Genomic DNA, 22,755 nt, shown 5'->3' on the forward strand with positions numbered 1-22,755 from the left:
ACCGATGAGGGGTTGAGCCAGGTCTCTGTAATGAAGAGAATGTTGAGTGTGTTGCTATTCAGTGTCCCTATATCGAAAAGCATGCATGTGAGAGGGTGTTGACATGCAGTTTTGCTGTGGTGTGTGGTGGGGTGGCAGGCATTGTTGATGCGTGTGGGGTGGGAGGAGGTGTTGAGGGCGTTGTTAGTATTTGCTTGTGGGGGTGTGGGTGTATGGCTGCTGGAGAACCGGCAGTGGGTGCAGTTGAAAGCTCCTATTATGGTGAGAGGCACGGCATGGGAGCAGTTGAGGGAACAGCATCCGAGGTTTAGCGACCTAAGGAGTGCTGCGGAGTATCACTGGGCGGCGATTGAACCAGGGTTCCTGGCACTGCGCACGGTCCAGGCGCAGAAGGGTGCCGACTGATGAAAAGACAAGGGGACAGGCCTGAAAAATACCACACCTGCAGTGAAAACCTGCTCAGGCTAGTTGATGAAGTGGGCGGAACCTTAGCAACAGGTGCGTCTTTTGGTGGGCGTTTGAGGGAACCACTCCACCTTATGGTAAAAAGTGGTGTTACACCCTTTGCGGTCTGGCTCGCAGCCTCACAGAGAAGAGCGGTACAGAGTGCCCATAGCCTTAGGCGCTGTAGGCGACCAAGCCAGGCAGCACTAGCCCTCGGGATACAGTGGACATTCTACGTGGCAAACACCATTCTCGTGGCCACTGTTATGGTGCGGCTGTGGGATTATGCACAGTTAGCAGTGCAGCAAACAGAAGAGACACCAGTCACATGTGTAGGCTGTTCACTGCCTTGCGGAATCTGGGCAGACCTCTTTATTACCTTCAAGGCATCACTACCCGTCCATACCATCACTATTCCCATAACCTGGGGTCCCATTCACAAACACCCCTGCAACAGTGGCTCTGCCTCATCCTCGACTTGCTTCTGCTCTTGCAAGACATTTCTTGGGCTCCATCCTTGAGCTCTGCCTAATTAAATTTGGCATAGAATGCTGCTGCCACTTGTTTACATGTGGCTACTTGGAAATCTAGCTGGACTTCCGCGGATACAGTACCCAAGCAGCAGGTGCACGGCTCTAAGATGAACATGGAGACCACTTTGCTAGGTAACCGCGATGTATTCCTGGCTCAGTCCCTCAAGCGCGGTAACAGCATGAAGCACTGGCTTCGAACAGCCGCCCCAAGCTCAGATATTGATTGATAAGCGTTGCTGTAGCAGACCACTGCACACTCTTGACCCATTAGCAGGACTCTTAACTGCTAAAATGAGTGCATTTTTCTGGGTAGGGATCCTGTCTCCACGAGACAGAAGGAAGCAGGAAGTGACCTAGAGTTTCCTATGTATCTCTATTCAGTGAGGGGAAGGGAAGTGAAGATAAAGTAAGGGAAGGGAAAGGATTGTGTTTTGAGTTTCCGCTTTAATTTCATAGTGTACTTAGTTGGGCAAAACTGTGGGGCAGAGCAGATTCTTCAGCTTGTGAAGACTGGGATAAGCTATTCAAGACGGACAACGAGAAACGTCCTAAAAGTTCAAGTTAAAAGCAGCACACAATGTTCTGCTTTCACAGACTGTGGGTGAATAATACGTTTCATGCTCATACTTGCCAAAAGTCGGACCTCTGAAGGTGGCCATCTGCTCACTGATACACAAGAACATAGTTGTGTTTTTTGTGAGTACCAGTAGGCAAAAAGTGCTTCCTGAAGGCCGAACCACCTAGAATCCCCAGGGAATTTTCTCCACTATCCACCCACCGACAACCCAATTATTATTATTTTTTGGGGGGGAAGGGGGCGCGAGGCCTCCCTCCTCTGGCCGTTTTGGGCCTTGGGACCCCTTCACCCAGGGCGCAAATTATTTTATAAGGGGAGGGGGCTTGTGGCCCCCCCTTTCCATACTGTTTTTGGTCCCTAGGGACCCCATACCCCAAGGCCCAAAGTAATTTTTGAGGAAAGGTGCCCCACGGCGCCCCTCTCAGGCTGCTTTCAACCTCTGGACCCCATCACCCATGTTCCACTGTATTTCTTTAGGGGAGGGGTGCAGCTCGGTCCCCCTCCGTGAGCCTGTACAGGCCCCGGGGACACCATCACCTGGGGCCACTACACTTCTTAAAAGGGAGGGGGCAGTGCTCACATATTGTGGCCCGGGGATCCCAACCCCTGACACAGCAGCTTTCCTGCCTACACCACCGTGGGCACTGAAACTTGTGTTTGCTCCTGCCTGGCAGGAGCATTTTAAAAACATCTGGCAAACAGGAGCAAACACCAAGATTGCTCCCAGCGGGCGGGAGCTTTAAAAATGCTCCTGCCAGCTGGGAGTAGACTTGAATTCTGTGTATCTGCCCGCACTAATGACGGTAGTGAAACAAATCAAGATACTGCTCATGCCCAGAGGGCGCGGGTTAAAGATACCTTAAGGCATGAGTTATAGTTTCTTGAGATACCTATAACTGGTGATCTTATATATATATATATATATATGTATCCTCTCCCACTCGCTTTCTTCTATTTAACTTCTAAATCCTTTACTCTCTCCCACTTCCCCTTATTTTGTTTTTGTCTTTCTATCCTATTTTACTCATATTTCCTTTGCACTGTACCTCACACCCTAATTTTTTCCATTTCATTAGCTCTCTGCCATTTCTCTTAAGTAATTTTCTCATTCTGCCCTCATATCCTCAGGCTCTTTAACTCTCTTTCGCCTCACCTTTACCCATGTCTCTTATTTCCTCATCATCTTTTGCTCTCCCTGTCCCTGGGTTCTCTAAAAGATAAGGTAAAATCAGCTACCCAGACTGTTACCCTACACTTTAAATAAGCAGTTTTAAAAATGTTAATTTGTTACATGTATTTAATATAAATTAAATTCTCCCTGGTCAATAAAGCAATAAAATACGTAAGTAAGAAATACAACAATGCACTGTTTTAATTGAAATGAAATAATGGTGGTCTAGAGACAACAGCCTCTGAAACTGAGAAATTGGACCAAGGTTTCTAAGGGAGTAGTTCTAAGATTTTGTAGTATGAATGTCTGGTTCTTGTTCTAACCCTTACACCATAAACAATGACCTGAGTGTGCACTCAACAAGCCCCTAATCTTACTTCCATCACTCTTTCCCGCCTCATGCTCATACCCCATCTGCTTCATGAGTAGACGTCCCCCCCACCTCCCTATACTATGAATTGCTCAGACTAAACTCTAACAAGACCTTTTTCTATACTTCGCGTCCCCAGGTTCAGCCGGATGTCGAAGACTTGGATCCGAGTTTGCTGGGTGATGGGAAGGAAGAAAAGGAGCAAGAGAAGCTGGGCAAACTGCAGTACTCGCTGGACTATGACTTCACCAATGGCCAGGTATGACAGAAGTGTGGTGTCCAGCGCTGACTGGTTGGGTACGATTGTGTGGTTTTAAGGTGGGCAGCGTGCACTTGGTATAAAGAGATACATTTTTGGTCAGGTATGCAGTGTTATGATAACTCTAAGTTTCTTTCAGGAGATGGGTGGGCGGGGAGACGCAATGTGGTAGGTACTTGTTCTTGATCTTAATGTTAGTAATGCTCACTGATGGATTACAATCATTCTCTTACAGGTGTATGCTGCTGTCTGTAAGCACAAATTACATGAAATAACTACTCAGTAGTAGTGTCAGGTTGGCTATGGCAAGACATGTATGTGAATGGTGAGCATGAAAAGATAATGGCATTTATAGTGGCCAAAGTGGCCAATAGTGAGTCAAAATGGCTGGAAAGTGGCTGCCCGATTATGACCTATAGAGCCAGGTGGGACGTTTGTCGGACCTGACCTTCTCTGCAGGGGTACACCTAAAGTTTTCTCCTTTACACCTCCTGTTTTCTGAACCATTGTTTTGGCATTTAGGGCTCTATGCACTTAAACACTGCTGACCAGTGTTAAAGTGCTCTCTCCTTTAATCATGGGAAAATTGGCTTACACCCTAGTTAAGTGGAACTATATTTAGCCAGGGCCTGTAAATTAAATGCTACTAGTGGCTTTGCAGTACTTATTGTATTGTGCAACACACTTATGTATTCTGTCTAAATATGTCTCAGGTCTGCCATTGCAGACTGTATGCAGTTTTAAACTGCCAATTCGAGTTGGCAAAATAGATATTTTTCCAAGTCTAAAATTCCCTTTTTCCGATATATAAGTCACCCCCTAGGGTAGGCCCTGAACAATCCATAGGGCAGGGCGCAGTGTAATCTAAAAGTTGGATATACACTTTAAAGTTTTACATGTCCTGGTAGTGAAAAAATGTCGTATAGGATAACATTGGGTCACCTTATTCCATTTCATAAGTGATAACGTTTGTTTGGGAGCAGGTAGAAATGTCATGTTTGGTGTCTGAGGAATTGTAACTTAATACTCTCTTTAAAGGTAAAGTCGAATTTTAAGTCACAATTCTGAAAATGCAAATTTTAGAAAGTTGGCATTTTATCAGCTTAACCATTTCAGGCCTGCAGCCTGTTTAAATGTTTATCTAGCATGAGGGCCTCAATGTTGGGCCAGATATGGCAGTCAATGTGGTCATCCAATTCCGACTACTAATATGAGCCTAATGGCTATGGTCTGATCGTCAGTCAGTCTTGGTCTCATAGGGCAAAAACATGGTGAGTATTGGAGCACCAGATACATAGGAGTCAATCGTAAAGAATAGTTTGCTTGACGTGGCTGAATCTGTCCAAACCATACTGATCTTTCAGAAGGACTGACCTCTTAGGAAATCTTTCTTTACATTTTCAAATATGGCATTCTGCTTTGAGCTCAGGTCAAATTTTTTCATTGGCGGCTGACGTAAGGCTCTTTCTCAGTCACACTGGCCTTTCAGCATTACTGACTTACCAGGGAGCGCCTGGTGTTCCTTTCGGCCAGCCCAACTCTTGCGTGTGTACCGTGGAGTGGTGAAATTCATTCTGGGCATGGTTAGAGAACTGCTTAGAGAAAAGCAAACATAATCTTTGTGATTACCAGCGCCAAATAATGTTGCAGGGAACAGAACTATGCTTGGGACCATAAAGCATTAGCATGGCAAGTGATTTGGCACCCTAGAACACAAAACTCTCGACCCTCTCAGGGATTGTGGTAACCGGACACCAGCAGTGGCTCCACCGTTATGGCAGAGAAGCATCACCCCCCCCCCGCCAGCAGTCACAAAACTTGAAAAGTAAAATGATAATAAAACAGGTTTATCATTTTATTTTTCTTCCAGGGGTTGAGTCATGAGGGCGGGCCTTCGCGATGTCAGTCACAGAGGGAGAGTGGTGGGTACTGCTGTCAATGCGCATGTCAGTTTGGCCGCCTGTCTTAGGATGGCCAAGCTGGCATGCGCACTGTGATGTCTCCAACCCGAGTTGCGTTGCTGGGTTGAAGACTGCAGGCACAAAGCGCAAATCCAGACCACTCAGGCCAATCCCGGTGCTTCTCTCATGCTGTCAGTAGCATGAGAGCAGCGTCTGGATTGGCCTTATGGGAATCTGGGAGCCTGTGCTACAGTGAAGCCAGAGAGGAGCAGAAGAGCAGCAATGCGGTGGGCAAGGTCTTTGCCTTGACACCAGCCGCTACTGCAGGATATACACTTACACTCTCTCACTCGTACTTGTACACAAAAAAATATTGTGCTCTAAGAAACAATAATTGCACCACAATTAGAAAACAAATACATGTCAATTATATCATCAGCATGGTTGATAAACCATATATGATAAAAAGACCTGTCATGTTATACTACAGATTTGCCTAACCTTCCCCGTTCTAAGGAAGCTAAGTGGTTATATATGATAGATCTCTGGGTTTAGTGGTAGACCCCACATCTTATATATAGGTGTATGTTCTACATCTCAGCTGACGCAGCACTCTCGCCTCAGGACCTTTGCTCTGTGTGTGTTTTTCCAGAACCCCATGTCATCAGTTATATGACAAGATATGTGTATTCAAAAACAGCAACTGCATTCCTTTATTATGTCCAGGTGCTAGTGTCTGACCAGAGAGAATAACAATATGCAATGTTGTTTGACCATGCCTAGGTTATTCAGACTTAATCCCAGGAAAAGAATAACATACAAAAATGTGCTGATTCTGTGTGAAAATACAATGTGGCACAAAGGCAAGCGTAATATTCAGTAACGTGTGCAAAACCAAAGCGACCTAACAGCATTCATGATTGGGCTAACACAGTCACGGCCGGTACAGGTAAGAGCGGTGGGCGGGACTAGGGGGAGGGGGTTCAACAGACAACGAGGGAAAATAAAAAAAAATTAAAAATTTAACCCACTTAACTTGTGCTCTCCGCATCGCCCTTGCAGCGAGCGGCAAGTAAGTGTTTTTCTTTTTTTATTTTCCCTAATCTTCGTCTGTCGACTTCCCCCGGCCTCCCGCCCCCACCACTCTTACCTGGCCGCCACTGGGCTAACATAGGGAAAACGACAATGGACCTTGTGAGAATGACAATGGGCCATGTGAGAAACACACGACAATAGCAGCCTCAGCAGAAGCACCAAGGACTGGATGGTCACGAAGGCTAACATGCCCATCCTTTGCAATGGCACCGCTCAGAAGAGCTAGGCGTGTTGCTGCCTCTGCTGCTCTTACATGGGATAGGTGATGGCTGAGCTGAGTCACTGTAGAGCGTAAAATGCCCCCCAAATGATATAACTTCCGCTGAGCCTCTATTTTGAGCCTTTCAGCATCAGTAGAAATTAACTGAGTAGAACATCTGCACAGGAAATAAAATGGAGTTGACAAGTGTAGCCGGGTGAGGGGCATTGTGGGATAGCAGGCTCTACGTTCCATGGTGTGTCCGCCGGGCCATGTTGTGGTTGATGGTTATTCGCCCAGACAAGAGAGAACATCTCCGTCCGCTTCAGGCCCGGATGTCATGGAACATTCTGGAGTTCCAACTCTAATACACAGGGAAGGCTGTCAGCGGCTTTTGATGAAGGTGTGCTGTGGCATTTTGTTCTGACTTTCCACCTGACAAAAGTGTTATGAAATTTCCAACAAGGGGTTGAACCCTCTAACAAAAAAGTGCCCATTTATTTCTACGTTCTCCTATGATAGCAGCACTCGATACAAGAATAAAATGACAGTTCTTATCGTCAAGTAACCTAGCAGCAGAACAGGGCTCGCCCTCTTCTACTGATCTCACTAAGAGCTAAAAGCACACCTCGAAAAACTTTTCATACCACCGCCCCCCCCCCCCTCCTTTCTTAACCATGAACAGCAAGCACACCTCTTTGCTTGTTGCTAGCTACACAGGATTCCCAAAATGTTCTCTTAAACTCAATCCTGAAAGTAGATCAGCAAATTAATGGCACGTTGAAATCACTAGTTATCAACTTTATCTCATGCCTAAGTGGTACAATTTTTGGCTGAGGCAGGAACTGGATTGTGGTCCAAGTCATTTTGGAGGCAGACGTGACACAGCCATATTCTTGTATGTGGCAAATCAAAACGCATGACTGTCCCTCTCCCGTTTAAATGTCATTTACAAACAAATAGCATGAATTACTACTCCTATGCTGGTGCTGCTACCCCTGTTTTGCAGCTGCTTCTCCTGTCTTGCAGCTGCTACTCCTGTGTTGCAGCTGCTACCCATTTGTTGCAACTGCTACCCCTTTGTTGCAGCTGCTACCTCTTTGTTGCAGCTGCTACCTCTTTGTTGCAGCTACTGCCCCTTTGCTGCAGCTGCTACCCCTGTGTTGCAGTGGTGTAACAAAAGTCCCTGCAGCCCCCACAGTGTGCGGGGGCAAGCTCCAGGGGGCTCCTTCTGCACAGTACTCTGGCATAAGTGCTCCTGATTGAGTCCGGAGTGCTCCCCTCCCACGTCCCTTGCAGGGGCCTCCTTAAGTTTCGTTACACCAGTGCTGTGCTGCATCTGCTACCCCTATGCTGTAGCTACTATCCCTATGCTGCAGCTGCTACCCCTTTGTAGCAGCAGCTACCCCTATGACGAAGCTGCTAACCCTATGTTGCAGCTGCTACCCCTTTGTTGTAGCTACTACCCCTATGTTGCAGCTGCTACCCCTATGCTGCTAGCTGAAAGCCATTAGACCGCTTTACAACCTCTGTAATTTAACCACTCTAATGTATAAAGTATACATGGTTTCAGCTTTTACAAAACTTTTGAAGCAAGTTTTTTAGTGCCTTTTATCAATTGTTTAGCGCCAAGATACTTCGGTATTAGCACACTTTATAAACTTTGTACTTACTTACTTGTCTACATTGCATCTAGAACCAACACTAACAGGAGTGCTTTCTTTAAAATTATTTATATCCGTATCTCCCTGACCCTTGAGCACATTCTGACTGGCTGCCTTGCAAGCTAAAGGTACAAGCTTGATTTCCAATAACTGCAACTCCTTAATTACAAGACCTACTGATACTCTTGTACGATATTCGTGGAAAATGAATCACCTTAGTTCGCTGGCAAAAACACTCCTAATAGATATCTCAAATTCTGCATCACTCCTCTACAGGTATGACAATTTAACTTCAAGCTAGTTAAAGGGTGGGATTGCAAACTTAAAAATCTCTAATGCACCCAGGAAAAACTTTAAAACATTCTTGTTCACATAACCTTAAGAGAGATTTAGAAAACATTTAATGGGATACTTTAGGCCACGATTTAGGAGTTCAGCAGAACGAGAACGTCTTCCTTGCCAAACCCACGATTCCACAAGGTCTCAAGGATTCCTTCCTTTAACCAGATATGGGGACTGTTAGGTTCCCAACTGTGGAGCCTCGGCTGGCTCTGCCACAAAAAACCCTTGAACCAGCAGTTGTCAGCCCCAGATCAGAGTTGTCCGCCATATTTAGTGTGTGGCCACAGTCACTAACTTTCTATAACCAGGTCAGCCTTGCAGATCTCTTCCCTAAAAAGCTGAGGCAGAGCACAAAGGCGATTCTCACAACAAGCAGAAATGATGACTGGCAATTCAATGACTCGATCCTCGCAAGAGAGAAAGTCGATTGATGTTGTGGAATCAACTATCATTGCAACTCTGAAATATTGCATCTTTTGTCTGAAGTGTATGATGAGCAACTATTTGAGCAACTATTTTGTAAACTATTCTTATCCAAGGTGAAAATCAAGGGGCTATGATGACATCACATCTGTTCAATTCAATTCCATTATCTTTATTCGATCTACCACGATAGACCATAAAGTACAAAAAAGGAGAAAAAGAAAAATTAAAAGAATACAATACAGTTCAAAATGAGGAGGTGAATTCCAATGAATAAAAATGATTACAATCTGTACATTTACAGATAAAATCCGAGAAAATGGGTGATTTATCTATGGGATCATTCATACTTTTAGGTATAGTTTCTTTTGGGTTGAATTCTAATTTTGAATTGTTCTGTTGAATTATTTGGTTAAGTGACTTGAGGCTGATCAATGTCTTGCACTGTTAGTGCTTTCGAAATGAACTAAACACGAATACAGTATTCACACTGATAATTTTTAATACTAATATAAATGAAGAGGATACCTTTAGGCCACCATCTATAGCAAATTCATATCAGTTGGAAAAGAAGCGCATAGTTGGAGAATGAGGACCAGGAAAGAAACAAGAATGCTACTAACCACCCTCTCTCCCGTAAACAATAAAGCTCTCACCTCTCTACAAACTCAAAGAAAGGCTGCTTCACTCCCCAGAGGGTCTAAAAGTCATTCATATCACTAACTTAGAGAAGTCAGTGAAAGTCTTTAGCCAAGGATTGTATGTCAGAAAATCGAGCACAAAATGATTGTACTACAAAAATATCGTAGCCAGAATACTGTCTATAAACATATTGTGAAAGTAAGCATATTTAGGTAACAGAGCTACTAATCCTAACTGTGCATCTACACACCTTGGATATGAATATGTATATTCCTTCCACCAATGATTTCTGAGATTTTGTAGAGTCCCAGTGTTAGACCTGGCACCATCGGCGTGGGTCTCCCTTCCATTTTTGCTGTTGCCTCATATGTTTTTGCTGGTGTTAGATGCTTTGGGCACTGTGCCACTGTTGTCCAGTGCCACAGTGCGACTGCTCCCTACTGTAAATTGATGTATTGATTAGTGGTTCCATGATTGGATGTTTGGTTTACTTGTCAGACCCTAGTACAAGTATGCCCAGGGCGTGTAAATCCAAATGCTGCTAGTGGGCTTGCAGCACTGGTTGTGCCACCCACAGAAGCGGCCTTGTAAAACGTGTCTAAGGTCTGCCATTGCAGAGCCTGCTTGCAGTCAGGTACTGTCATGCTGACTGGGCAAGTGCACCCACTTGCCAGTCCCTAAACCTTCCCTTGACGTCATATTAGTCACCCCTATGGTAGGCCCACGGGCAGGGTGCATTGTAAGTACAAAGTAGGACAAGCCCTGATGTGTGTGGCATGTCCTAATAGTGAATTAGAGCCATTTTCGTTTTTCACTATTGCAAGGCTACCTGTTCTCCATCGGCCAGAATGGTCTGCTGGATTGTTACATGTTTATAATCCTAGCAGACTCAGAGAACATAGTAGAAATTCGAGTTTAGTATGCCTGGACTCAGAATAATAAAATACATATTTTAGGGAAGTTTATTTTAATATTCTGTGTTTGCAAATACCACTTTTAGAAAGTAGGGATCTGTTTGCCTAACCATTTGAGCCTGCCTCTGCGAGGTTGTGTATTCCTTGTCTGGGTTTGTGTGTGACAGGGCTGGGGAATTCCAAGAGACAGGCTGGGGCTGCCCAGTTGTGAATAGAGAGATCTGCATCTAGATTGGAGGGAGGAGTTGCACCTGGGACCTGGGTAGGGCTGGGCCTTCCCTCTACAATGCTGGCTCCACCTCCTGTGGTGCGTCTGATGTCTCTGCCCTGCGCACTGAAAGAAGAGGAGGAAGACTGTCAACAAAGTGCTCCAGTACTGTACTTGCCTTCCACAATGCTGGCTCCACCTCCTGTGGGGCGTCTGATGTGCCTGTGAAAGGGAAGGAGAAGTCTGGTTAACAGAGTGCTTCAGAACTGGCTTGAACTGGGCACATGCCCCTCTGCCCTCAGAGAACAAGGGATTTTGGGGTATACGTATTGGGACCCTGATTCCATGAAATTAGATCACTTCTGGACTTACAAGACGAAACCTCTGCTGAGAAGAAGGAACCTGAAGAACATAAGCGGAGACTATTCCCAAGCTGAAGTGCTGCATGGGGGATTGGCCTGCAGTGGTTACCTGACTGCCAAAGAGAGGAGAAAGAACTTTGTGGACTTTTCTTTCAACTTGTGCAAAGATCTCCAAGGGCATGGAAGAGAGCTTGCCCCCTGACCGAAATCCCAGGACCAGTGGACTTCACCAGCCTTTGTGAATTGCTGCTGCAAACAAGTGGCTACAGAGGCAGGGAGCTGTGACCGACTCTTACGACCGGCCCGGTGTCCTGTAGGCACCGCATCAAGCAACGTCCGCCTCGAACAACGCAAGCTCTGCGCTCACCGACTCCATCCTGACGCGTCACCGAGCCGTTGCCTGCATCGCGACTGGTAGACACCGCGACGTGCAACGCCTCGCTACACCGAATCAAACTGGTCTGACTGACGTGGTCACTGCTGCTGACTTCGAGTCCTGTGACCGCACCGGAGTTGGGCACTGCCTCGCACGCTTTGCAACACACCGCCTGACCCGCACCGCTGTCCGGACTGATCAACGCCAGCTCCCGAACTCCGGCTCGTTCACCGCACCGCAAGCTGCAAGCACCGCATCGAAGCACCGTCTCGCCCTGCAATGCAAGCCTTGGATCCCCCAACTCTGTCACCAGGCTGCTGCCTGCACCGCATCGAGGGACAACGCGTCCTGCAACGCTTCCTTTCTGCACTGCGACGATCACCGGAACCGGCTCGCACATCCGTGCCGGCCGCCTCAAGTAAAAGGTACTGTAACTGAGTCTGCCGACCATTGAGTGGGCTCGTACCAATGCGGTCCACTGGATTTGCAAGACTGTTATTTTTAACAACGCTGTAGCCCGTCCGGGCTACTGACGCGCACAGAACCTTGATTTAAGCCCTTTGTAACAAGAACTCTTGAAAGCTAATAGTACTGTGGATTCTTTTTGTTGTTTATTGGTCTTGTGGTAACTCTATATAAAGTGTAACTTATTTTTGATATAAAACCTGTGTGGTGTCCCTTTGTAGTGTTGTCACTGGGTTACTGTATGTGGTCATAAATGCTTAACTTACACCGCCTCTGAAATAAGCCTTGACTGCTTGCGCCACGCCACCTAGAGGGTAAGCAGGGGTTATTTTGGAGTGTAATCTCCCTTACTCTGACTAGAGGAGAGGGTCCCAATTTGTCACAAGTACCTACCTGTGCCAACTAGAAACTCTCAATTCTAACACCCAGCCTAAGGGTCAGGGCTGCCCTGCTATCTCACTATGTAGCAATCCAAATTTCCGTTGACCTGACCTTTCGGAAGGAAGATATATAATACAAAAAGAAAACATATTTGATGGACTTGTCGCAGCCGGATTCCTATCTGGATTTTTACCTTACCAATCCTTAGAATCCACGTTCGACTAGATCTTTATTGTCTGCAAGCACCGCATTGAAGCACCGTCTCGCCCTGCAATGCAAGCCTTGGATCCCCCGACTCTGTCACCAGGCCGCTGCCTGCACCGCATCGAGGGACAAGGCGTCCTGCAACGCTTCCTTTCTGCACTGCAACGATCACCGGAACCGGCTCGCACATCCGTGCCGGCCGCCTCAAGTAAAAGGTACTGTGACTGAGTCTAAGGCTCTAAGAAGTGTAAAGGGGAGATTACCAATTCATAATCTCATGACAAATTTATAAATGCCCAGATCAATCCATTGTCAAAGGACCACTGACTACGAAAATACATTTTAAAGATTTATTACAAAGCCAGAAATAACTGAACATACAAACACCTCAGCAAGAGGTTTAAGAAATAGACTGGCACTTATACAAACAGATTCCTATGCAAAAGTCTCAGACCGACTCATGATGAAGAGTAATGTGACTTCCAAGAGCATCAGGCAAACAATGACAGTTCTTGCTTGGAGCTTTGACTGTCTTTACTCAGAGGAAAGAAAAGGTTAATCTGTCCCTACTCTATCTCTAAGATGACATCCTTACTTAGCATCCCTTCCAGGCAAGAGAATTGGTGTCAGCAGTGAGGGCTTCCTAATAAGCACACTCACTTTCTTCAGGTAAGTAGCCTAAGCTACCAAGTTCGTTCTAAAATGCTCCTTCTTGCTTCCCCCTCCTCGGACCCAACTATTCAGCTCTCATCTCTGTTCTGCCCGCTCCAAGATTGACCTTTACCCTCGGGGTGCTGTCCCAATACAAAATCACATAAACAGTAGACACACCCCTTTAGGCAGGTGTTTGCTGCTGGATTTTTCCACCAGGCTACAACTCTGTCCAAAAAAGCGTTGCTGTGTCCTTAGGTCCCAGGCATCTTCTCCGCCAATTGTAACATCTTTGCATTCCAATTCACGTACTCGCTTCTACCATCCTAACTTCTAAACAAAGGATTATTCTACCTAACGAAGCAAACGTCCTTGCACCTGCAACAGAAACGTGTGAGAAAGCAACCTTGCAGCACACAGTATTGCAATTCGAACTTCAACTGAGAACAGACCCTCCCCAAGGAAAATACATTTCAAATCTACTGCATGTAGTCAAGCTAAGAAAATACGGCTAGGCCTTTACTAGCATTTTCATGTCTCTGGCCTTTACACGTGTAAATGCACTTCTAACATAACATCCTAAGCATTACATTCTAAGTCATTCTCAAGGCATTATTTCATTTCATTTCTAAAGCATCACTTTTACATATGTTAGAACATACGCCATTTCATTAATAGGCAACCTACACGTGCAACTTTAATATAGCATGTTAATCCGATTGGATCATTTTACACATAAAGCAATAATTTATGCATTACTTGAGGCATATTCTCGATTAAAGCACTACATTAGTCTTCAAATGATATGAACGCACTTCTACATTTTGCAATACACTCGATTATTTCTACATTTCTAATAGTCACACGTTAATACAGTCCTCTAAATATGCAGGTGCTGACTACCCGTGAATATGATGCACCCCTACAAATTTCCGAATAACATGGCGCTCTATCAGACTATTACTCCACATGTCCAAGAAACACCCAAACTGTGCAAAATTAGGTGATATTACATTATACGATTGACCGACTCCTCAGTCAATTTCAAACCTTACCTTATAAAAGTCAAAAGCACCTCTAGTGGTTAATTACACTTGCCATATATGCTTATAATGTTGCAATATTGTGCGCACAATCACTGTTTGCAATTCAAACTTCTTTGCTTAACTCTATATGTGTGTTATATCCCTCATCTCTACAATAAATCATTCTTACATCAGACAGCAAGCACAAATGTCACACAGCCAATGCAATATTCCTTTCAATTAAGACTTTAGTGGTAAACAAAGCCTCTCATATCTCAATTGCACATAATCACAGAATCAGTCTTGTGCTCAATGGAATAGATCAAAGTTATATTTTATATATATATATATATATATACATATATATATATATATATATATATATATATATATATATATATATATATATATATATATATATATATATATATATTGATATGCATCAGTGGTTTCCATATGATTTACACATACTTCATTCAGGGAGTTTTAACAACCTATATAAAAAGGGAGGAGGAATATAACAGATCAGCAATTCATCTATACATTAAAAATGAAATACAGAGCTCAGTGTGTTAAAATAATCCATAAACCTTAGTGACCATTTTAAAAAACAATATATATGTGATTAGCCTCTCTGTTTAAATCTCTCCATCATTATGTTGTGTGTTGTAATGTAATTCTCTTGAGAACTACATTTCTGTTTGTCGCTGTAAAATTAGCCCTAGGGAATACTCTATTAACAAGCATTTGCAATGCAATGGGTCTCGCATTACTGAAAGTTTGAGCTATTGGCATTGCATTAATATTTGCAATGCCAATAGCTCAAACTTTCAGTAAGGTAAGACCTATTGCATTGCAAATGTTATTTTTTCTATGTATTTATTTATTAGGTGTTAGAACTGGCTAGTTCTGGTTGGCTAAGGCTTACGCCAAAGCCAGGCAGAAACCACCATTCTAGTCAGGGCAAGGGAGTCACACGCCAAGATAACCCCTGCTCACCCCCTTGGTAGCTTGACACGAGCAGACAGGCTTATCCCGGAGGCAATGTGTAAAGTATTAGCGCACGCACACAACAGCAACAACATCCTAGGCACACCACAAAAGGAACTCCACACAAGGTTATATAAAAATAACGTTTGTATTGTCAAAACACACAATATACATTGTGCCAACTGGCACGGGCAATATTCACTCAGGATTATTTACACCAGGACAGGGCCACATGGGCCACTGTCAGAATCAACACTTAGCAGAAATAGCACTTCTAGAACATAGAATAAGTGTAACACAAAATAACAATTATAGATCACAACCAGTAATCACTGGTAACAGGTAGGTAGACACTACGCAATACTAATCACCATAGGCCTAGATCACGCATAGACACATAACCTCCCTAGTATAAACTATACTAAGCAAAACACAACCACCTAAGAATAAAATACATTTAGGGGTATAGGTCAGAAGCATTACACATGATGTATAGAAACATTCAGAGGTGTAGGTAAGAGACATAATGCATAAAACACATTCAGAGGTGTCACAGGCATAATGGCATAGCACATTACGCATAACTCACATTTGGGCCTAACAGGTAAAAATACAGTAGGCAATCTCCTCACTAGTCTAAACACATTAGACTCTGCCTCCTAAGAAAAAATCATATTTAGGGACGTAACTCACAGAGTGAAAACATCTCACTAGCATAAACCTACATAGGTAAAATAACCTCACAATCACACTGCGCAAACATCACCTTAGGCAATTTCTATCATAAACATAGTAAAATCACATTGTGCAAAAATCACATTAGGGCCTTGCGCCCTACCCACATACCAGCCCCCTGGCCAACTGGCCATCCAACAAGGGGAATCAAGAGCCCGGTGTCCAGAATGTCAGGGCGCTCTGCCACGTAGCGCCAGTCAGGGGTGCGCAACCGGCGCAAACCTAAACGTTGCAGCTGCCCATTAATTGCTGGGAAGCTGAGAATCAGCCAAACTACGACCAAAACTGCGCCTGTCGCTGGAGCCACCAAGGCTCTGGAGAAGGTATGCGCAGGCTGGAGCCCCACAGGGATCTGTAAATACCTTTGACACCCAGGGGAGCCCTCCAGGCTCTGAGCCAACTAGCGCATAGTCAGCGCCACCCAGGCTCTCTAAACAATTACAAAGTGCCCCCTAGATCTGGGAACAACTTGGGGCGGTGGAGCCATCTGACTTGAAAACAAACATGCCCCCAGAGAGCCTCGTGGGCTCTAGACAACGTTGGAGCGGCCCACTGACACATGGGGCCGCTCTGATGTAGTGCCTCGCACCGACACCTCAACAATCCATCGGCTCCCTCGTGGAGCAGAAACAGAACTGCCCACAGGAGCCTCTCGGGGCTCTAAACCAATTCTGCCCCTCGTTGGAGTCCCGCCTATCTGGGGACTCAGAAAGACAATGGTAGCGGGAGGGCTCTTAAGAGGAATGCCCCAGTCTTCGTTGGAATGGCCCTCTGTCAACCGGGGCCGCTCGATGCAAGGTAGGCCCCCTGTGCCTCTCTCCGGCACGCTACCTGCCTGGAGCTCTCCCCCGCCCTTCACACTCACCGGCTCTTCCGGTGCGGCGGCTGCTCCTCTCGGCGGCTGGGCTGCGGGGCTCTCCCCGGCTCCCGGGAGCCCCGCAAATGGCTGCCTCACCGGACTTCCTCCTCTTCACGCTGCAGGGCTCCACCGACGAGCCCCCCTGGTGACGTTGCGGCTTCCCCTACATGGCCAAATCACCTCACGGCTTTCCAAGACGAGGCTCCCGCAGCCCGCCAATGGCAGCGCGGCTCCTCGGGAAAGCTTCTCTCCAGCAGTCAATCAGAGCGCGGCCCCTTCCGTTCTTCGGCCACAGCTCCGTGTTGGGGACGGTGTTTCTCTGGCACCAAATGAGGGGTGGGCACCCTTGATTTTAAAAATAAAGCATAGAAGAGAGGTGGGCACTCGCTAAGGCACCCATAAACGGGGTGGGCACCCGTGTATAAAAATACCAATGCGGTCACACAAAAGGGCAGGAGCGCTTCCCTCCAAGGGAAAACGACAGCGCTCTGCCCAGGAAGGTAAAATAAAGCACTCTCAAGGCGATAGGGGCATAGGCAAGCCCACAGGAACGATCCTTATCACCAGAAGGGCCCCAGAAACACAGGATTCAAAGACAAAGGTCCTGGGGGCAAGGTGAAGCAAAGAGGACCCCAAGAAAGAAAAGATCCACCAGGCATCCAGGTCCATCAGGTATCCAGGGGCTGGGCAGGGCCCAGGGAGGCAAGCCTTCCCCTGGGCCCAAGCAGCAGCATGCCCCTGGCAGGGTTCAAGTCAGAAACAAGAACATTTTGTAAGGGGACACAGCCCCTTTTTATACAGTAAAATCCTTTGTCTAGCAGGGTGCAGGCAATGTGAGAACCAGCTACAACTGGTTATAGGGAACTCCTTTCACTGGCCAGGCTAGGGACTCCAGACTCACCACAGGGGGTGGAGCCAGCATTGTGGAGGGAAAACCCAGCCCTATTCAGGTCCCAGGTGTACCCCTCCCTCACATCAGCATGCTAATCACTCCATTCACCACCGGGGCAGACCCCCCAGACTCTTGGAGCCAGGCTCACCAGCCAGCTCCAGCCAATCACACGCCAGACACAAATTACACAAATATGCCATCTTCTAGAAGTGGCACTTCTACACTAGACACATTCATGCCGCATACATCATTGCGCAGCATTCAATCTTACGAGTCCTCACATACCAAACTATACCCTGCACTTACCACACATCAGGAACTACCATGGGCATACATATTCCATACTCATTCCTATGTGAGGGCAGGTCACTCCCACCACATACACAGAGAGCTCACACACTTTACACTGTACCACAGTGAAAAAGTGCTCAGAGGCCTAAAATCAACAACACCAGGTCAAAGAAACAGGCTAGGAAAAAACAAAAAGTTTTGGGTGAACCTGCCAAAAAGGGCCAGGTCCAACATTAGGCAATTGCGGCAGCGCAAGCGCTGGCTAGATGACACCTAAAAACAAGCAGACCGGGTGAGTCGAGCGCGAAAGTGAAACTGTACACTGGCTTGCCAGCGAAAGCGGGACAGGCTAAGTGCGCGTAGCTGGACGTGCGCGTCCACAGACCACAATCTGCCCGTGCCCTGGTCTGTCTCCCTTGGGAAGCATCACGGGAACAATAGTTCTCGCTTGCGAGACCTAAAAAGGGGAGGGGGGGGGCGAATGGTTTCTTTGGACATGTAATATGAAATTACTCGTGTTGGCTTTCCTAAAAATACCCATTTCCGTAACGGAATTCATTATAGCTATCGAAGATCGAGGAATTCAATTGTATATTTACTGCGATTCAGACTGAATTTAAAGTTTCATATCAATGGTATTAATGATGGAAAAGAAGGTGTTCATCTTCCTTCCAAAGAAGGTAGATGTAGTTAATATATGTGAGGAATAATACTTTACTACTAGTATAGTTCTCCATTTCTGGTGCACAAAGCAGAAGCTCCTCCCACCAGCCTATGACCAAAGTGGCAAGGCTGGTGGCAATGTCTATGGCAGTGCCCTGTGTTTGTTTGTACAATTTATTTTCAAAGAGAAAGAGAGTTTTACCGAAGTAAATATTGATATTGATGTTTATATCACCATATGTGTATTTTCTGATAGATTTATGCCTTTGGTCCTTAAATAATGGTTACAGGCTCGTATATCATCAAGTGTCTAATACTGGTATACCATGCTTTGATGTTTAGTGTCATTATTAGACACAATAGTTTCCAATCTACATTCCGGATCTTAGTAACAGAATACTTTCTATCTCTTACAAAAGAAGTCAAACTCTGAACATATGGATACAGTAAATTATTCATATAAATGGATGTATTCTCCAAAAACCTATTTCTAAATTAGATAGTAGGGTGACCTATAGGGTTGACAAGATCCTTATGGTTCTAAAGTAGTAGGTATAATGTTGGAGTGTTGGGTGTGTCCTTTTCCAGAAATGGAAATTCATCTGATTCCAAAATGCTTGTATTATACAATTCATTAAATGTAAGAACAATACCCTTTCAGGCATTGACTCATAAATTATGCAATAAAGAAGCAGAAAACTCTGCGCAGTTCTCAAGTTTAGGTGGAAAGCAGCTCCTGTATAGAGCACTCTCAACACCAGCGACACTCTAGATCTGCTCACCTCAAATGTCTACTTTTCTATCAAAGTCTTTAAGCATAGGATTAGCACAGTGCCATCCATGCCAAGATAGAAAGGGCCAAAGTCTTTAAGCACAGGACTAGCACAGTGTTGTCCATGCCGAGCTGTAAAATGACAAAAGCCATTTACTACTCTAGGCACAGTATCAAAACTTTGAAATGCTAAAATACCAACCAAGCCAACCTGAAATGAGTAGGAGCAACCCCTGACACAGTGTTTTGCTTTCATTAGAGCTCTTCAGAGAGGTATTGCTTTGTCCAGACACAAGGGAGCACCCAGTATAAGTCAAAACAATACCCTTTCAGGCATACAGTGACATATAAATTGTTCAAAAAAGAAGCAGAGAACTCTGGGTATTTTTCAAGTTTAGGTGGAAAGCAGCTCCTGTATAAAGCGCCTTCATCACAAGCAACACTCTAGACCTGCTCACCTGAAATGTCTACTTTTCTATCAAAGTCTTTAAGCATAGGATTAGCACAGTGCCATCCACGCTGAAATAGACAGGGACAAAGCTTTTTGCCTTTTCTACAGCAAAGTTTTTAAGCATAGGACTAGCATAGTGCCGCCATGTCGTGCTGGAAAATGACGAATGCAATTTCCCACTCCAGGCGCAGAATTACAGCTTTGAATTGGTAAAATACCAACCAAGCCAACCTGAAATGAGTAAAATCAACCCCTGACACAGTATTGCGCTCTCATTAGAGCTCTTCAGCGAGGTATAGCTTTGTGCTGACACAAGGGAGCACCCAGGATACTTCAAAACAGTACCCTTTCAGACATAGAGTGATGCATATATTATGCAAAAAAGAAGCAGAGAACTCTGTGTAGTTCTCAAGTTTAGGTGGAAAGCAGCTCCTGTATACAGCACCCTCAACACCAGAGACACTCTAGATCTGCTCACCTCAAATGTCTGCTTTTATATCAAAGTCTTTAAGCAGAGGATTAGCACAGTGTCACCCACGCTGAGATAAAAATGGACAAAGTATTTTGCCATTTCTACAGCAAAGTCTTTAAGCTTAGGGATAGCTCAGTGCTGTCCATGCCAAGCTATAAATGACGAAAGCCATTTACCGCTCCAGGCACAGTAGCTTTGAATTGGTAAAATACCAACCAAGCCAACCTGAAATGAGTAAAAACAACCCCTGACACGGTGATTCACTCCCATTAGAGCTCTTCAGTAAATGTGCCCATGTATCTTGTAACGAAATCTATTTAATAATGTAAATCAATCTTCTGATAACCTCGGACATTCAACTATTTCAAGGCCTCACTTACATATTGTTCCCTCAAGAACACCACAACTCCCCCCGCACCCCTTGTCAGAGAATTTGATTAGTATATTTCTATTACTCTGTAGTAAATTCTGATGTTGTGTAAAGCTGTGTTTGGCCTTGCTTATTCTGCTACTCATCTGCATCAAATCGTTCATCACTAGATCACTAACACATCAATCTTATCCCTAGCTTACTGTGGAATGTATTTGGGTTTAGATGTTGTTCCTGCAAATAAATTCAGTTGTAATCCCAAACTTCTTAATGGTCATAATGCAATAACTTGGATCTAAGTGATCAACCACATTCTCTGTATTAATATCACTCTTTCAAGGTTACACTCGGTTATTTTATTTTCCCGAGATTAGAACACAGGGCGTATTTCGGCTTCGCGTCTGTTTACAAAGTGCCTTAGGTTCAACATAAATATATCCGGTTCCACATATTGAGCTTCCGGTGCAAGATAAATAAACATAAATATCGGACTCCAAAACAATAATTCAAAAGAGGCGCCATCTTAGTGTATGCAGGTAAATACAGGGGATACTTCAAACTTGTTGCTTTTGTATAATTGCAATCAATGTGTGTTGCACATAGTTTGGAACAATTCATTCATTGATCAATCTTATTCCTCCCTGAAGGCGGTCATTCATAATAGAACAAAATTGAGCCCTGAATGGGCATAATGTACATCCAATTAATTTTGAAGCTGTCACCAATGATTATATTCAACCATCAATCAATTGCTACATATAGAGGGCTACCTCACATTTCAAAACGCACACAATTATTAAGCCTAGAATGGGCAGCTTTCCACTTTATAAATAATACAAAAATAAAAATAAAGAGTGCCTACAGACATGTGATTATAATCAGTGTATATTACACACATTTCGGAACAGTGCATTCATTAATTAATCTTGTTCCTCTTTGAAGGCGGTAACTCATAATAACACAAAATTGAGCCCTAGATGGGCATGATGTGCATATATATATATATATATATATATATATATATATATATATATATATATACCAACGTAATCCAGCAATGGAAGAATAAATAAATCCACTGGAGCCATGGCCACAATTCATAAACGGTCTGTTTATTTTCGGCTTCGGGCAAACCCGACGCGTTTCGCAGTTACCTCACTGCTTTGTCAAGGGTGGTTCATTAAAGTGCAATACACATATTTAAAGGTGCAGAGTTCCACTTAATAGACCTAGTAAAAATACTCTCTTTCTGAGTTGATAATGAAAGTTAAATTGTCACAATTATAAAATTGAAATAGTGGTATAAAAAATGTTTTTCAACCTTTAGAAATTATATTAGCCCACTGGGGCTGTATCTATGAATTGATTGACTATGAATGGCTTAAATTCATTTAAGGGCAATGTGAAATTTATTTGTATTCACTCTGCTGACAACAAAAAACGGAAGTATTTTTACTATGTCTATTAAGTGGAACTCTGCACCTTTAAATATGTGTATTGCACTTTAATGAACCACCCTTGACAAAGCAGTGAGGTAACTGCGAAATGCGTCGGGTTTGCCCGAAGCCGAAAATAAACAGACCGTTTATGAATTGTGGCCATGGCTCCAGTGGATTTATTTATTCTTCCATAGCTGGATTACGTTGGTACATGTGGGATTGGCATTCCCTGCCGTGTTGCCCGCCGTTAATTGTGGCTTGTTTTCTTGCCAAGAACTACGTTGGATATATATATATATATATATATATATATATATTATTTTTTTTTTTTTTAATTGTTTTTTTTTAAAGCAAGAATGCACAGCACTCCAGAGTGAAAGTCTTTAACTTGTTTATTCAAAAACAAACCCAACCAACGTGTTTCAGCGTTTGTTTGTCTGGTTTCTCAGAGTATAGTACTCGTGAATGTTCATTTTTAATACTGCATATCTGTGTAAAAGTTGTAATAAAGTATAGTACTAGATGTTCACTTTGCATTTCATTTTTACAGAATGGCAGTTATAACCGTATTGTTTCACAGGTCATCAATGCTTTCAGGTTTCCCAAAGTTAGTTC

The 22,755-nt window shown here is 44.3% G+C and overlaps 1 protein-coding gene across 1 annotated transcript in view; it reads left to right on the top strand.

Moving 5' to 3' along the window:
- Nucleotides 1-22,755, top strand: part of SYT5 (synaptotagmin 5) — a 535,210-nt gene that overhangs the window by 364,465 nt on the left and 147,990 nt on the right. Inside the window, exon 4 of the mRNA XM_086930314.1 lies at nt 3,235-3,354. Within this exon, the coding sequence (XP_086786440.1) occupies nt 3,235-3,354 (120 nt within the window). The remainder of the gene's footprint in view (nt 1-3,234; nt 3,355-22,755) is intronic.

Source organism: Lissotriton vulgaris, chromosome 7 (genome assembly GCF_964263255.1).
Source record: "Lissotriton vulgaris chromosome 7, aLisVul1.2, whole genome shotgun sequence".
NCBI lineage: Eukaryota > Metazoa > Chordata > Amphibia > Caudata > Salamandridae > Lissotriton > Lissotriton vulgaris.